Raw genomic sequence first — 17,424 nt, 5'->3', positions numbered from 1 at the left:
ATGTGTGGTTGTCAAGCTAGCTGTCAGGACTCTAACTGTTACAACATGTGTTGTTATGGTAGTTTCAGAGTGGAGAAAGTAAGTGGATCAGTTTACCCCATTGATTTCTCTGGTTTGTCTCAGTTTACCCCTGAGCTGGGGTAAAGTGATTTTTTTTTAAACAATCATATTTTCACTGCCCTTCGTCCTAAATACATTCTGATAATTTCCATTGCTAGGAAACATCCTGAATTAATGGGAAATGTGTAAATCTTACTGATAAATCATTTTAGCTCGCTTAGAGGGGAGCAAATGTAAAAAGTGTCTCACTTTACCCCACTCTCCCCTCTATGACTCTCCCCTACAGAGCACATGGAGCAGCTGCGTCTCCACCACTGGCCTAAACATGTCCACATGTCCGGCGTCTGTCCTCACCTGTCTGTCCTCCCTTCACTCTCCCTCTTCGCGTTTCTTTTATGTCATGTGATATTATTATTGTTGTTGTTACACAGATGAAATGAAACCCGTTGTGTCACCTCTCTCCGCCAGCTCCTCCAATGTTCTTCTGCCTCCGTGTTGCTGCGGTGCTGCCTTAACTGACCGCGGCGCGCATCGGAAAATAGAAGAAATCCCATAAAAACACTGAGAAACGAATCTGAGGAAAATTATTATTAGGCTATGTTACGTCATTGGATTTTTTTAAATCATTATTATTATTTTATGAGAATAAACAATTAGTATTAATAGTAAATTAGCCTAGACCTTTTGCACTAACTTTAAATTCTGACATTTAATTTTCATTGCATCATATTTAAACTATCTGACGAGTTTACAGAATCCAACCAAAGACGGTTGATCCAACCCTTTGTTGTAAGTAAAACTAAACCACTGCATACAATACAGTAAGATAGCTAGGCCTACTAACTGTAACATAATCTGATTATCATCAATGCCTATGTAAAAGATTGCATAGTTCCAGCTTTAAAGAGATCAGATTTTCCTGGTTTCCCATTAAAATGTATTGATTTTGATGTATTTCTTATAATTTTGTGTAAGAGTTTGCTGCTGCTGCTGCTGCTGATGATGATGATGATGATGATGATGGTGGTGGTGACTCCGTACCTTTACTCTGTCACCACCTTCTGGCCAGCTTCATACACTGCAGCTGTAGTGAGGGTCACACATCATCAAGGTGTTGGTGGTTCTGTCCAGAGGTGGATCACTGAACGGGCTCAACAAGTGCAGGACCACAGAGGGCAGAGGGATCCTGGACCCTGACAGAGTCTGTGCTGAAAGGTCTCCTGTTGTAAAGAGATGTGACCCCGATCCAGAGTCTGTGTCCGGAGTCAGTCAGGATGTCCTATGCTACAGAAGAGGGCTTGTGGGCCTGTCAGCAGTCTGAATTCAGGGGCCCGTTGCCTCATAATAATAATAATAATAATCCCTCCACAGCTCTGTGCAACACTGTGTGGGGTCTGGACTTGACTGTGGATCCATGTGATGAAAGGAAATCCACCAGAGTCCAGAGTGTGTGTGTTCAGGCTGTGGTCTGGTGTGTTCAACGTCTCTCGGCCTTGTATGCCTACCAACCGTTTGCTGTGCGTGTGTGCATCTGTGTCTGTGTGTGTGTGTGCTGTCAGGTCAAACGAATGAACGGATGCCACTGTGTGTATATGTGTGTGTGTTGTGGTTGCTAATCTCCTGGTGTCATGCATGAGTTCCATCACCAGGCGAGAGAGAGAGAGAGAGAGAGAGAGAGAGAGAGAGAGAGAGAGAGAGAGAGAGAGAGAGAGAGGTAGGGAGTCTCTGGCCGGCCTCAGACCACTAACCGTCCCCTGTTCATCTCCCTTTTCCTCTCTTGGCCTTTTTTTTTCTGGGTCCGGAAAACCAGAAGCCTCCTGCGTTGCACAACATCGGCCTCCAGCAGGCAGCCTGAGGGGCTCTGAGGTGGGGGGGGGGCTGACACTCAGGCCAGTCATACAGCATGTGCCTTCACTGCTACACATGATGTTCAGTCACTTGCTGAGGCCTCTGGTACAGCTGCTCTGTTAGTGTGTGTGTATGTGTGTGTGTGTGTGTGTGTGTGTGTGTGTGTGTGTGTGTGTGTGTGTGTGTGTGTGTGTGTGTGTGTGTGTGTGTGTGTGTGTGTGTGTGTGTGTGTGTGTTACTTCAGTCATGTATTCAGTCTCCAGCTTGTTGTGCAGCAAACCACTGAGCACTGCTTTAATTCATAAGAAGATAAGCTCTGAGCCTGTGTGTGTGTGTTTGTCAAAGAAGGAAACCCTAACCCCTAAAAGCAGCACATCAGTGCAGCTGCTTTCAAAGAGTTCATTCTCACAAACAAGAGTTAAAAGCTCCTTAAATTCATTTAGAAACAATTATAGTAATTCATTGATGTGAAAAATAAGAAATTTACTCTACCCTTACTATTACTTAAAGGGACAACAAGGAGTTTCTATTCGGTTATAAAAAAGTCTCACGTTAATGTGGATGAATCTACGATACCCACACTTGTTAATGGGCCCATTTTCGATAAATATATCGTTCTGTCTCTATCGTTATTTTGTTATTATTAGTGGTGGCGGAAATTCGTGGCGAGTCATGAGAATAACGCTGCCGAATTGCCGTTTATGGTGGGAACTACGACGGTATGTGATCGTCTTCCAACCTCTGACTTTAATTCTTGATGAATGAAAACATGAGTCTGTCTTGCGCCGGTCAAAGAATTTCACGGTGCGCGGAGGCTCATAAATGTAGTGTGAAAACACTTCGCTTTTCCAAAACTCCTTGTTGTCCCTTTAAAGTAAAATTAAAAGCATGTACTTTTGGATACTTAAGTACCTTTAAAAACAAGTACTTTTTTACTCTTACTGGAGTAACATGTCGACTGAGCTACTTTTACGAGTAGGCTACTCTGTCCATCTCTGGATGTGTGTGAATGTGACCATTACCCTCTCTCCCTGCCTCTCTTTATCTTTCACTCTGAATTCAGACAAGAAAAAGACAAACATAAAACTGTCACAAGTCAAAACTCACAATTTGACATTGAACAACCAATCCAAGCCAGGCCTAATGCTTTTTAGTGTCTCCTGGAAACACCGCTGTTGTGTTGTGTGAGTCTGCAGTGTCTGTGTTGTCAAACTGATGAAGATTTTGGAATATGTTTGTCTATTTACACGTGTTTTATTAAGTTGCCGTGTATTGAGTTATACCATGGGCCATGGTCTCTGATCACAGTGAATCTCTGAAATAAAGGTTAGGGCAATCCTCTCCTACAGAAACTTCATTTTTCAAACTAATTAGGAGGCAGATTCAGTTGTATCTATAGAGCCTAAATGTCACTAAAATACTAATACCCAAATATTAGGATACACGTGTCTTAGTTTAAAGACCTCACAAGATTAAAGCTTCTGGAAGCAACTTTTTATTCAAACCTAGAATACAGAGAGATAAAGAGAAGACACACACATGCTTTAAAAAAAAAGAAGAAGCAAAAATGCGACATTTACATTTACAGGTTCACATTTGAACACTCTTCATTAAGTTACATCTCCTCCAGAATCAAATGTCTCAGTTCAGCTTTACTTGTGGGTCCTGGGCCACCACAGGTTTAGGTTTAGCCTATCTACACAAAGACTGGAAGCAGGGGGATAGCCTATCTTAGCACTATGATGCGATTTAGGTAAAGCCATGTTAGCCACTAGAGGTCACTGCAACCTGTGGATACTGCATGTATGCGTTACAATGAAGAAGGGACTTTTGGATAACGTTCTGAGTGATGTTAGCAGTTCATTCTTTGAAATTGAAGTGCTAGTCTGCTTATGAATGGCTCATTAAAGCAGAAGTAAGTGGAATGTTTGTGTTAATATAAGTCTTAAATAGTTCTATCTTCCGACAGCAATCACTTCTATGTGTATTCTATGTGTTTGGTCTGAAACACGGGTCTGTCAGTCACTCTGCTCTGCTGTAAGCCCAGGAGAAAACTTTCCTTGTATCCTACAGCCTTTATCCAATGAGGAGAGAGAACGGCATAAAGGGGCGGTCCTCTCTGTGTGTGCAGCCAAGGGATGCGCGTGAATGTGGTGACGTAGGGACGAGGGTGGGGACTGCTAACTCCATCGGCTGACAGGAAGTTAGCCAAAACGACTGGATCGCTTACTTCTGCTTTAAACAGTTTACTTCAACAGCATGGGCTGGTAAACTTCAGGAAAATAAATTCAAAGTGTTTCACATGAACATTTAAAAAGAAAGAATATCAGCTAAAACATTAAAATGGATAGCTAGAATACACAAACTGTAAAACAAGACAAAACACTGTAACAAAACACTGTAACAGCCTGTGTCAAAAACACTGGACCCACTTCTCAAAGGCGTATCCATACGCCCGGTGGGTCTGGGCTGCAGTGACTCAGACCTGTGATGATGTGAACAACAAGAAATAGTTCCACAACTGACGTTCAGCAGAGCTGCAGAGGGGGTGAGGAGGAGGTGCACAGGTTACAGGGGAGCAGCTGTGTGAAGGACTGGAAGGTGACCTCCTCCATGGGAGGGGCCAGCTTCAACTGCTTAGTTTCTGATTGGTCGCCTCTCCTCTTCTTCTTGGTCTTATTGGTCACTCTACGGTTTCTGGTTTGGATGCCATCTTTCTTCATCGCCAGCGGCCTGTTGACCTGAAACACAGCAAAGTAACTCTGAGTACTCTGTAGCAGAGACACAGCACCTGCTGTAGTACTTTGTAGAAGGGTTCCCAGTACCTGGTGTAGTTTGTAGTACAACCCACAGGCATTGCAGACAGGTTCTCCTGCAGCGTTTCTCCTCCACAGTGTTGTTGTTACTGTGTCACAGTTGACACACTGAGTTCCTTTTCTCTGAGTCACCGTCTGAAAACACAAACCAGATGAAACCTGTTAGCCTATGTGGTATATTGATGTGTTGATGAAAAGAAGGGATCACTGCCAACACGTCGTCACCTGCATTCAAATTTAAGTTTATTACAAGAAAAAGAACAGTGTTCAAAAATGCCGATTCGTGGAGCATCTCTGGTGCCAATATGAGATCTCTCTCTCTCTTGGTCTAAAGCTCTAGCCTTATATACGTTTTCTAATTCTCCACCTTCTCCCACAGAAGGATATAACTGACCAGGATGGTCAGACAAGGACAGGATCTATAAATAGAGTCTAACCTATACCTTCTGACATTTAACCTCTTGACCAAGCTAACTAAACATAGATACAGTGTCAAGTATCCCCAAAAACTATGACCCACAGAGATGGGTAGATGACAAGGAACATATTTCTCAGGGTACATTCCACACTACTACTAGACACCTAATCTAAACATCTAGCTGTAAATGTATGCGTGTGCCTTTCTCTCTTATATGATCTACATTTATTTATATTTATTCTATTTGAATATAAACTGTTACTCATCACAACTGAAGTTCCTATCCAAATGGTGACTGACCTCTGACATATCCCTTAACTTTTAGGCTAAGAAAACACCATGAAAAACATAAGATAATTCAAGATATTAAAGCAAAAATGTTCAGGTGGATAATACACTACACCAAGCTTAGCATAAAGCTGGGGGTAACTGTTAGCCTAGCATAGTACAATGACTGGAAACAGAGAAACTGTTAGCTCAGCACAATAACTGGTGTGTCTTACAGTTCTCCTCTTTGGTCTCAGCAGGGGTCTGTTGCTGGTCTTCTGCTGCAGGCTGCAGGCGTGGCAGAGGTGATGACCGCCGCTATCTCTCCTCCACAGGGGGGCGCTGCTCGTCCCACAGCTCACACACCTGCGCTGCTCTGAGCAACACACCAAAGGCAACATGAAACATCCTCTGAGAGAGAGCACACAGGTAGAGCTCAGACAGGCCTATACGGTGTCTCACCTGCTAGGTTGTCATGCCCCCATGACAGCCTGCCAGGCAACGCCCAGTCGCCAGAAGTGGGTGACGACGGGGAGGGATAAAAGTTGCCATAATAACTATTCCATCCAGATGTTGAGGAGAAGAGGCAGGTGGGAGGCATGGTCAGAACAGGGTCACCACAGGATGAAGGAGGAGGAGGGAGGATGTACTGACAGCTTGAGTCATCCAACCAGTGGCAGGTACTCACAGTCTGGTGACCGGCATCATGGGATAGGAACGCTGATTGGAGGAGGTTGGGTGTAGGGCAGGGGCTGACCTGTGAACAATAACAAGGAACATTAAATTGTTTTTCTCAGAGGACCTGACAGAATCCTGGTTCATGAACTGGACGATGGTCAGGTCACCAGGTGGGCTGCAGCAAGATATTACAAATAGTCAGGCAACAGACAGACGTTCAAATTCCTCCATTGCACAAAGACTGTCTGGGTCAATTAAGATTTTTTTTTTTTAAGTATATTTCTTTGGCTTTTTGCCTTCATTGAGAGCACACAGTAGAGAGAGATAGACAGGAAAGGGGGAGGCAGAGAGAGGGGAATGACATGCAGGAAAGGGCTGCCTGACGCGGGATTCAAACCGGGGCCGCCTGCGGTGAGGACTGTAGCCTCTACATGGCATATATATATTAGGGCTGTCAATTGATCGAAAAAACAAACAAACAAATTAATCGCACAATTTTATGTAATTAATCACGATTAATTCATCAATTAATTAATTGCATTTATCCACTTAAGACTGAAGCTTATAATGAATATGTATTCATGTACAATCATCAAATTAATGTAGAATAAACACAAAAAAGTATATTTCAATTCAAAGACTATTTTAATGGCTTTCTTCAAACGTTGAACACAGTTTCTCTCCTGTGAAGTACAAATGTGGCATAAAAAAGGCCTTTCTTATATCCTCTAACAGAAACTCATCTGAGAAACCAACTCCAACCAGTAATCCTTTGTAAGATTTATGAGCACCTCTGAGGAAAAAACACGAGTGTAGGGTAATGTTTGGCTTCATTCAGTAAGTGGGAGATCTCCACAGACCAGAAACCTGAGACAGATATTTGGTTCAGATGAATGAACAGTGGACATGTGGTCCAAGGTAAAACAGTGTCACTATGACAGACTGAGAGACAGCAGTAGGTAAAAATGATGGGTGATGAGTCTGACCTCTGAGTTGAAGGCTGTTCTTTCAGATGGAGTCGTCATAATGATCAGGTGGGAACAGTCTGATGTCACTGTGTCAGAGGAGGGAAAAGTAAACAGGATAACTGCACATGATCTCTGCAACCAGCAAAATCTAAAGGTGAAATGAAGGTGACATCTCCTTAAAAAGAACAGAAATGTGTTTCTTTGAGCTGAGAACAGTAATTAACCTGCTGTGATGATGGTGATGATACTTACAGAGGAAGAAGAGCTGTTCAGAGTCACCTCGGTCTGAATAAAGAACTGAACCTGGCTGTTGGTCTGAGGTTAAGGAGGAGAAGGAGGAAGTGGAAGAGGAGGAGGAGGCGGGTGGCAGTGGCAAAGTTTTGGGGGGGGGGGCTCCTTCTCAGTATTTGACAAGTGGAACTCTAATATAAAACAGGTTTGCATATGGTGACAGAACTGTAGAAACAAGGGAAGAATGGAATCCCCTCACAATAATTAAGAATGGAAATATAATGAGTTTTCAGGATGAGAAATAAAGATATGGATTAGAAAATGTTTTTAGGACTATTTTATTTTTTAGATATCTACAATCAAGGGACTGTTTTATAAAATAAATACCAAACATAAGAGCCTTAAATTGGGTGATTTATCTGGTACACAGACTTAGACTTAGATATTATGGGACAAGATTTAAGACCTTGTCAACATCAAGGCTGACTGGAAGAGGGAGATGGAAGAATGGTCCAATATGTGTGAAACTTAACACACCAAGGATCTGGAGGGAGTATGGGTGGAAAAACCCAAACACACAGCTTCAGTGCATCTGAAGGGTGAACAAACTAAATCACAACAATTATGTTCACTGACATGTGAGATCAAAGAAGCGAATCAGAAAGACATTTTCTGGAAATGCCATCAATGACACAATTCAGGGAAAATGCTTATTTAAAGAATAATGTTCCCTGGAAATATAAATGATTATGTCATTGAGAATAAAAGGTATTCACCAGTGTATTATTGATCACTGACAATGAAGCAAATACAAAAACTTGTATTGATTATCTAAAGAGCAGAAATCCTGCAGTGTATTTGTAGTTCTAAATCAGAACAAGAATACGTTAAATAAAACAATACATTTAATCAGATAAATGTGTAAAGCACAGAGATTTTCTCAATTCATCAGTTATTTGTTCAGAGGCAGGAAGAGTGTCCCCGCAACAAGTCGGGGTTGACCACGCTGTTCTGCAGGGGCAGATCCACTGAGAAGTCAGTGGGTGGAGCCTGCAGGCGCTGACGGGGGGGTCGACCCCCTCTCCGAGGGATGGGGAGTTCCGAGTGGTGCGCAGGAAGAGGAGAAGAAAAGAAGTACGGATGGAGGAGAGCCTGCAGAGAGGAGGAGAGAGAGCAGGGGGAACGCCAATCAGTACGTCAATTAATACATCTATCAATATCAAGAACATTCTGATGGACAGGCAGTCAGGAAGCTGTGAAAATATGAACCACTGTTTATGAGAAATGATCCTGCATGTCCCATGATGCACCTCAATCATGGAAAAGGTCTAAATAGGAGGGGATCGCAGATGGAACCCTGAGGAACTCCACCCTGTGGATCACACAGAACTGAAATCCACCTTCTGTCTCCTACCTGTCTGGCTGAGCAGCGCTGTTTGGATGGATACACCAGGAACTTGTAGAGAAGGTTGATGGCTTGAGGGCATGTGTCAGGGACGATCTCCTCCAATGGGATCGCTGGATTCTCCTTAAAGGTGATTTTATTGTAATCTGGGAGCTCCACTATTTCCTAGACAGGGAAACAAATAGTCGTTCATACCATGAGTGTATCATCTCTCACATACATTTTGATTGGCAGATTTTAAAAAATAAAGCTGATTCAGTCTTTAACTTCAGTGTGTGTAAATATCTACAGACATTACTTATGAATATTATGTGTGTGTGTTTGTGTGTCTGTGCGTGCCGTACAGGCCAGCTCTCCTGTGTTGGTGTACCCAGCACCCTGAGGACGCAGCAGAGCTGTTCGATGTCATTCTCTCCAGGAAACAGAGGAGACGAGTTCAGCAGCTCCCCGAAGATACAGCCCACTGCCCTGAAACACACACTCACAACTTAATCAACAGTGTACCTTGTAAAGCTGCTCCTTACAGAACCAGGTTAGCAGTCAGAAGTGCACTGAGTACATCTGTGGCCCCAGACTGCCCCCTGCTGCTCAGCTCTGAGCACTACACAACGTTATTTTAGTCATTGGTTTGGTTTGGCTAGTTTTAGTAACAGTCTCAGCATCAGCAGTATGATAGTAGCTGTATATCTATCTATCTATCTATCTATCTATCTATCTATCTATCTATCTATCTATCTATCTATCTATCTATCTATCTATCTATCTATCTAAATAAAATTTGAAGTAGTTCTAGGTTTCTCACCACAGGTCAACTCCCTCGTCGTACTTTCTGGCCCCATAGAGCAACTCAGGAGCTCTGTACCACCTACACACACACACACACACACACACACACACACACACACACACACACACACACACACACACACACACACACACACACACACACACACATTTATAATGTATATGTGTGGGTATATGTATACGATGAGTCTTTCTGGATGATGATGCAGACAGAGCTCAGAGTGTTACCTGGTGGCCACCTGGTGGCTGTACAGCCTCTCTCCCTGTTCACTGAACAGTCTGGCCAGACCGAAATCTGCGATCTTCAGGTGACCTGAAGAGCTGATGAGGAGATTTGCTGGCTTCAGGTCCTAGACACACACAGACAGGGCTTTTATTCTGGTGGGCAGACAGAATAAAAGCAGAAACTCCCTGCTATTCAATGAACACATTCACTGAAGTCTGAGTGTAACTTCAGACTCTTTGTGGAGACTCATGTATCTATAACAAAGACAAAACAACACACACATGTGTATCTCTGTATCTAGACCCTTTTGATGTAGTGACTGCAGTGTGTTCTCACCCGGTGCATGATGTTATTATGATGCAAGAAAGCAACACCCTTCAGCAGCATCATCATGTAACCTTTGACCTGAGCCGGGGTAAGGGGTCGCTGGGAGTTCCTGATGACCTCAGACAGGTCAGAGAGCATGAAATCAAACACCAGGACGAAGCCTGTACCATGAGGGAAGACATCCTTCAGCTTCACTACCTGGAGAGGAAGAGCAGGAGGAGGAGGAGGAGGAATGAGTGTAAAGTTAACATCCGACCGCTGACCTGATGTCCCCCGGTACTCACGTGCTGGTTGTCCTCGATCTCCTGCAGGGCCTTGATCTCCCTCAGAGCCTGGTTGGGGATCCCGTCCTCCAGCCTCCTGAGGGCCACTTTCTTCAGAGCCACTGTCTCTCCGGTCTGACAGACAATAATCAATACATCACTATCAAGATATTCATCACTGTTAATTTAACGCACTAGAATGTGTGCAGATTATCGCTGACTCATCCTTTCATTTTCAAACTAATTATTTGTCAGTTGTTGTGGAGCAGCAGTTACCTCGATGTGTTTGGCCTTGAAGACGATGCCATGGGCTCCTTCTCCAATCCGACCCAAAATACTGTACTGCTCCATGTCTCACAGTCACTGCACCAAGTTCCTCTCTCTGTCTCTCCACACTGGATCCACGTCAACCTGTCCCAACTGAACTGGGTCTCCAAAAACTGTCGAGCACTTTCAGCACTTTGCTCTTATTTAAAACTGAATTGAGGTAAAATTCTGTCATCACTGTTTGTGTTGAACACTGTGAGCCATTGTTTCATTATGTTCAGGGCCAAATGCACCTGATTTGTTTCCACTATCCTGTTATTTCATTCACTGTCAGTCAGTAGGACATAGATAATGGTATTATTCTTTGCTACATCTGTGACCCAAATTCCTGACTTAAAAATGGAAGTGACGTGTCCAGGGAAACCGACAGTAACGGTAAAAAATACTGTGACACGAGTTATAAGTTATTTAACAGTTACATATACAAAATACCAGTATTGCTCTTTGTTGTGGTTTCCAGTTGATGAGAAGAAGCCGAAAAGCAGTGAAGACTGAAGCGAAACACGGGCGCCATTCATAAATCTGGTGATTTATTGATCATTTCCTAGACGGTTCAATAAACTATTAAGCTATAAACATTAATTCTAAAGGCTCGTTGAAAACACTGTGTCCTTCCATTCGGCATAAAAACAATCATAAAGAAACAACCAGTGTCAAAGAAAAGGCTTCTTTTGTAAAATATAAACCCGTCGGCTCCTGCACTGAGCCAGCTAATGTTTGGCTAACGTTACCTTGGTAACCCTCTAGCTAAGCTAACACGTCTAAATCTCCAGATTGAACGACAGGTCGAGTTTGTCAGTCCCACTCTTCTGCTTCTGACCTGCCACACAGGCCCGACACGAACTGTGGAGACGTCTTTTATCAACGCACACTCTTTTCTTGTGTTTGAACAGACAAAATAAGCATTAGCTGTAGCGTTAGCTACAGAGCTGACGGAGGTCTGCCATATTTGTTTATCGTGACGTCACGACAGCGGTCCTGTCTTTTTTAAAATAAACTTTATTTACACAAAGTAGTGTACAAGGCAAACAGCGTCCTGTCACATACATTAAAAATGGATCACTACATCATCACTACGGCTGGGAAAAATACAGGTCACGTCTCTAAAGGAACGCTGCAAGAAGAATGAATTGAATTTACACTCGAAACTTCAGTTTAGCCAAAAGAAAATATGAATAATACGGTGTTCCACAATCCACACCCCTGTCCACTCGGTGGCGCTAATGCATCTAAAAGCTGCTTTGCCTCTCGTCGCCACTAAACACAAAAGAAGAAGAAGCGGTCCACTTCTTTTGCGGAGACGTGTGTTCTGTGTTTACATGCGGGACCTGGTCCAGACTAGAGTCCAGACTAGAGTCCAGACCGGGTAGTGGGCTGATACGGAGTCAGGAACGTGAACTTTAACCAGTGAGACCGTCGTTGGGCCGCTGCTGCCGGGGCTGGTTTTCTTCACGGATGGAAGAGGAAACGGAGAAGATGTCTCTGCCCGTCGATGCTAATGCTAATGCTAATGCGGACCAGAAGGTTCTGCAGTATGAAACCTTCATCAACGAAGTTCTGAGGAGAGATTTACAGTAAGAAAACAGACAGCCCCAGAATTTAATTTACAGTCTTGAGTCAGTCGCAAACCGGCGATGCAGCTGTGTTTACCTGATGTGTGTGTGAAGAGTGAGTCTGACATAAGTAGAAACAGAACACTACACTCAGTCTGCACAGGAAACTCCACATCTGGGCCCGTGTCATCAATCTGCTGAGACACTCAAGAGTTTATGAACATGACTTCCACATCAGAGTGCTGCAGAGTCTCAGAATGTAATTATGATAATCCAGATAGATAGCTGACGGTGAGTCAGGGATGATGGCATCATCAGAGCTTTGATTGATTATTTTCTCTTCATATCACGCAGTCCTAGTTTAATGCTGGCCCAGCAGAAGGAGGGAAATGTACGGTGGCCGCGAGAGCTCGACACAGTTCAACATAAAACACCCTCATCAATTTGACACTACAACATGTGCTACAAACACACACAATGCAACAGAGGTGTTGTCAGGGGACATTGGAAAGTGATGAACCAGGCTGGGACATGGTTGTTGTTCAAAGCTTTTAACTTGAACATTCACAAGGTCTCAGCCAGGTTCATCACTAGTTTTCCCTGCACTGATCTGGAGGCAGTTCTGCTGGCACTGGTCCACAAAGTCCTGGATCAGGTGTCTGGACTCCCTGTTGTCACCATCTGTGATGAGGCTGAGTTTCTTAACCGATATTAGTCTTTAGATGTTTTCCGAGGCCAGAATTAACACACACACACACACACACACTACACAGCTGTGAAGAGTGACTGTTTAGGAAGTGGTGGTGCAGTGGTGATGTCAGGTAGTGTTGGCAAAGGCTGAGCTAAACCAAAACTACCTGCCTTTGATACACATGACAAGAGCAGAGAGATAGAACATGTTGTTTAGTGACTGTCTGACTCTGACCCAGTGTGTGTGTGTGTGTGTGTGTGTGTGTGTGTGTGTGATGTTTTGCAGGAAGATTCTGGAGCAGAGAGACTCAGTTTATGAGAAGATCTCTCAGTACCTGCTGCTGAAGAACACCATACAAGGCTTACAGGTAAACACACACTATGGAAAGCCAAATGGGTCATAATTCATCTCCTGGCACCTATATACATATTGTAAACAGCCTTCTGGTGTTTGTTAACGTCTGGTGATGCTCAGAACAGCTTTTAAAAGCAGGTGTTGTGTTGTGTTTGCTTTAATTTATGAGCTTAGAAGCTCAGAATCTTAGAAGCAGATGGGAGACCACACCAGTCATGACAAAGTACCAGCATGAAGAACTGCAGCAGACGAGAGCTGCTCAGTTATTGCAAAAATTAATGCAAAATCACTTTAAAAAAAAATATATATATATATATATATATATATATATATATTGAAAACACTAATTTCAAAACAAAAAGTGTTCATTCTGTGTAGGTATTCCCATTACACATGATCATTTGAAGATATGGGACCTTGGGATTAATTTTACGAAATACTTTTTTTTTGTGTCGCCACACGCTGATGAAATGCCTGGTTGTGTTTAAACATCAGATGCCATGGGAAGGAGGCAGGTTATGACTTGTATGGCTTTCCATAAGACACAAAGAAACACATGCATTCTTTTTTCTACTGAGTGAGCACTCGTCTATTGAATGACACCTCGGCTCTTCTCACTGTGTGTGTGTGTGTGTGTGTGTGTGTCTGCAGGAGTCAGGCTCTCAGCGGCTGAAGACAGATGTAGATCTGGGCTGTAACTTCTACGTCCAGGCTGACGTGTAAGCTGCTGATATCCTCATCAATCGCTTTGATAGACATCTTTTTAAATGTCCTTTTTTTTCAGGGCACACATAGTCTAGAGACTTTCGTTTGACTTTAAATAACTCTAAACTTCTGAACAAAAGATTTCACACTCACACCATATCTCCCTTAAATGAGTCAATTTAGGCAGTAATTAAAGCAGGTCTGGTCCCTGTGAGCTAATGGACCTGACCCACATTCATATTGTTTCAAATAAATCATTAATTCTAATTTCTGACTCGTAGTCCATATGACAATTAAGAAAATTAAAAGACAGACAAAGAATGGGAGGAAGTGCATTGTGCAGTACCATAAGTTACCATTGCCATTAGGGATGTCACGATAATAGATTGTTTTGGTACGATTATTGTCAGAGAAATAATCACGGTATTACGATTATCACGATTATTATGCATTAATTAATTTCACAACACTATGAATGTGTAAAATCAAATATAGTAAAAAAAACCTATAAGATATTTTAAATATCTATTAAAATATGACCAATTATTAATCCGCCAGGGGAAGTGTTTGAAATATTCAAGTCATTAATTGTCGATTCGACACCAAATGTTTAAAGGGACAACGAGAAGTTTCTATTTGGTTATAAAAAAGTCTCACGTTAATGTGGATGAATCTCCGCTACCCACACTTGTTAATGGCTCCATTTTCGATAAATATATCGTTTTGTCTCTATCGTTATTTTGTTATTTTAATTAATGGTGGAAATGCTGGGCGAGCCGACCAGCGTTTTCTTGATGAATGAAAACATGAGTCCGTCTTGCGCCGGTCGAAGAATTCTATGGTGCGCGCGGAAGCTTATATGTAGTGTGAAAACGCTTCGCTTTTCCAAAACTACTCGTTGTCCCTTTAAGTTACTTTTAATCTTTTTTTTAAAATTACAAATGACACTCTAGCATTTAAACTCCTACCAATCCAAAGCTACGTTAGGTAAATGGACCAGTATCTGTGCATTCACCACCATTCGCCACATTTGCCGACATGGTTCAGACATAATCTCTTTTTGGAAAGTGACGGTATTTAGGAACCTTTGCGATCAATTAATTGTGGCATTTAATACGGCAATTAATTGTGAAAACAAGTAATTGTGACATCCCTAATTGCCATTATACATACATTTTACATAAATATACACAAACCATACATATAAATGATGAGCATTTATTATGAACACAGCACTGATCACAAAGACAGCAAGGCCCCATCACCATGACAACCATAACTAATTGATTTATTGATATCATCTTGTTCCTGCTATTGTCCCACTGACTGTTTCGGTTTGTGCAGCTCCCATTAGAAGATCAAGGTTTTTGACCCCACCCTCTCGTCTGTCTGTCAGGGAGGACTCGTCCAGGATCTTCGTGGCGGTCGGTTACGGTTTCTTCGTTGAGATGACTCACGACGAGGCTCTGGGCTTCATCGAGAAGAAGACGAGTCAGCTCACAGCGTCAGTTTGAACTCACACAGCATCATTCCTTTTTCCTCCGAGGTTTTTAAAAAAAATCTGCAGCTTGTTTGGAAACTTTGGAGAGTAAAATCAAGTTTGAGGGTTTGGATGAAGATTATCAAGAGAATTAAGGAAATAAAGTCACTGATTAAAACTGACTTTACAGAAACATCAAGTGACTGAGAGATGCTAACTATGCTAATGTTGTGTGTTTCAGCTTCACGGAGCAGCTCACCAAAGACTCTGCCAAAATAAAAGCCAACATCCGCATGGTGCTGGAGGTCAGTTTGTTTTGTACAGACTAGCCTCTGAGAAATATTTAATTATTAATTATTAATTATCGATTATAAATCCTTTAAAGGGATAATTCACCCAAAATTCAAATTTCACTCATTATCTACTCACCCTCATGTGGACTAAGGGCTGGGAGAAGTTTCAGCGTCCTCCGTGGCTTCTCTGAGTTCCAGCGGGGCTCCGTGCAGCACTGCATGTCCATATGACGGTTGAGAATGGAGCGCACTTTTCTTCGTCCAAAAAGACGCACCAAATAACATCCAAATACCTCCATAGTGCTCGTCTGTAATGTCCCTCTTGTATTGAAGCCCCGACATGAGAAATTGTTCCGAAAAAAATAAAATAAGTCTATATTTTAAGCTTGTTTGTAGCGGAAGCTCCCAGTGTTGCTATGCCGGAATCTTGCGCGACTTGCGGAGCCGTGAACTGGGTGTCAATGCAAATCGCGCGAGATTTGCACAGTCACAGGCAGAGCAGTGAACTGAGACACTGGGAGCTTCCGCTACAAACAAGCTTAAAACATAGACTTATTTAATTTTTTTTGGAACAATTTCTCATGTTGGGGCTTCAATACAAGAGGGACATTACAGACGAGCACTATGGAGGTATTTGAATGTTTTTTGGTGTGTCTTTTTGGACGAAGAAAAGTGAGCTCCGTTCGCAACCGTCATATGGACATGCAGTGCTGCACGGAGCCCCGCTGGAACTCAGAGAAGGCACGGAGGACTCTGAAACTTCTCACAGCCCTTAGTCCACATGAGGGGGAGTAGATAATGAGTGAAATTTGAATTTTGGGTGAACTATCCCTTTAATTATTTTTCAAAACTGCAGCTTTGTTGACTGTTAACTTTTCTATTTAGAAATAATAATAATAATAATTATTGTTGTTGACTTTTTTTCAGATGTTTTATTAATATTGTGTTACTTGCACTTATATTTTTTATTCTTACACAAATACTTGTAACATACTCAGACGTCTGATGGCTGCTTTCTTCTCCTCAGGGTCTGAGAGAGCTGCAGGGACTGACTGATCTCCCAGAAAACAGAGGAAGAGATGTTTTCTAGTCTGCTCCACATGTTGGTCGACTGCAGGACGACCACAGGACGGTTTTAAATACTGATCACTGCACCCTCTGGATGGTCTGTTAACGGACATCGACTGTCAGAGAGAGACTAAAGCCTCCCACAGGGGGCGCTGCAGAGCTGAAGGAGGGGACTGCAAGCAGAAGAACGGAAGCTGTTGCAGCAGAGTATGCTGTGGCCACACTCTGTTGGACGCCCACTCTGAGCTGTAATAATCTGTTTGTTAACATAGTAAACAACAATGTACAACAGATTTGATAACTGTGAAATATAAGATGCCTAATGTTGAAGCCAGGAGTAATAAAGTTGTAGTAATGAACACATGAGCAATCAAAGATGCATCAGTCAACAACACAGGTCCTGTTGCCATGGAAACTGGATGCTAAATAGAGGCAGTGGCTAAGAAGCTGAGAGATGACTCTTGAAATAGGCTGGCACACTCAGTTTGGTCCCAGATGAATGTTCATAAAGAGAAACGTGAATGAGTGGAACAGATTGTTCAACCTGGCCTGACTCCTGTCAGCAGGTCAGCCCTGGTAATGTGTCCATATGGTGCTAATGTTTCTGATGATAATAATATACTATACTATATACTACTTGTG

At 42.6% G+C, this 17,424-nt stretch overlaps 2 protein-coding genes across 2 annotated transcripts; one reads left to right on the top strand and one right to left on the bottom strand.

Annotated features, from left to right (window-relative positions):
* Positions 1-7,866: 7,866 nt before the first annotated feature.
* On the bottom strand, positions 7,867-11,555 carry cdk20 (cyclin dependent kinase 20). Its single transcript, XM_083976039.1, has 8 exons — positions 10,588-11,555; positions 10,333-10,446; positions 10,058-10,246; positions 9,724-9,845; positions 9,494-9,556; positions 9,036-9,159; positions 8,701-8,856; positions 7,867-8,438 (listed from the first exon to the last, which is right to left on the bottom strand). The coding sequence occupies exons 1-8, from the start codon at positions 10,660-10,662 to the stop codon at positions 8,247-8,249; spliced, it is 1,035 nt and encodes a 344-aa protein (XP_083832165.1). The 5' UTR covers positions 10,663-11,555; the 3' UTR covers positions 7,867-8,246.
* A 365-nt stretch (positions 11,556-11,920) lies between these two features.
* On the top strand, positions 11,921-17,293 carry uxt (ubiquitously-expressed, prefoldin-like chaperone). The gene is made up of 6 exons (XM_083976045.1): positions 11,921-12,212; positions 13,168-13,249; positions 13,888-13,955; positions 15,338-15,445; positions 15,663-15,726; positions 16,742-17,293. The coding sequence occupies exons 1-6, from the start codon at positions 12,094-12,096 to the stop codon at positions 16,802-16,804; spliced, it is 504 nt and encodes a 167-aa protein (XP_083832171.1). The 5' UTR covers positions 11,921-12,093; the 3' UTR covers positions 16,805-17,293.
* The last annotated feature ends 131 nt before the right edge of the window (positions 17,294-17,424 follow it).

Source organism: Trachurus trachurus (genome assembly GCF_905171665.1).
Source record: "Trachurus trachurus genome assembly, chromosome: 7".
Classification (NCBI taxonomy): Eukaryota; Metazoa; Chordata; class Actinopteri; order Carangiformes; family Carangidae; genus Trachurus; species Trachurus trachurus.
This window is presented reverse-complemented; position numbering and strand designations above follow the sequence as displayed.

Bases quoted from the DNA above. Each gene is read 5' to 3' on its own strand.
- uxt (XM_083976045.1), top strand. From the start codon at position 12,094: ATGGAAGAGGAAACGGAGAAGATGTCTCTGCCCGTCGATGCTAATGCT. The intron at 15,446-15,662 runs GTCAGTTTGAAC...TGTGTGTTTCAG, and splicing joins AAGACGAGTCAGCTCACAGC to CTTCACGGAGCAGCTCACCA. The intron at 15,727-16,741 runs GTCAGTTTGTTT...TCTTCTCCTCAG, and splicing joins ACATCCGCATGGTGCTGGAG to GGTCTGAGAGAGCTGCAGGG.
- cdk20 (XM_083976039.1), bottom strand. From the start codon at position 10,662: ATGGAGCAGTACAGTATTTTGGGTCGGATTGGAGAAGGAGCCCATGGC. The intron at 9,557-9,723 runs GTAACACTCTGA...GTGTGTGTGTAG, and splicing joins AGCCACCAGGTGGCCACCAG to GTGGTACAGAGCTCCTGAGT. The intron at 8,439-8,700 runs GTAGGAGACAGA...TCCTCTCTGCAG, and splicing joins AGCGCTGCTCAGCCAGACAG to GCTCTCCTCCATCCGTACTT.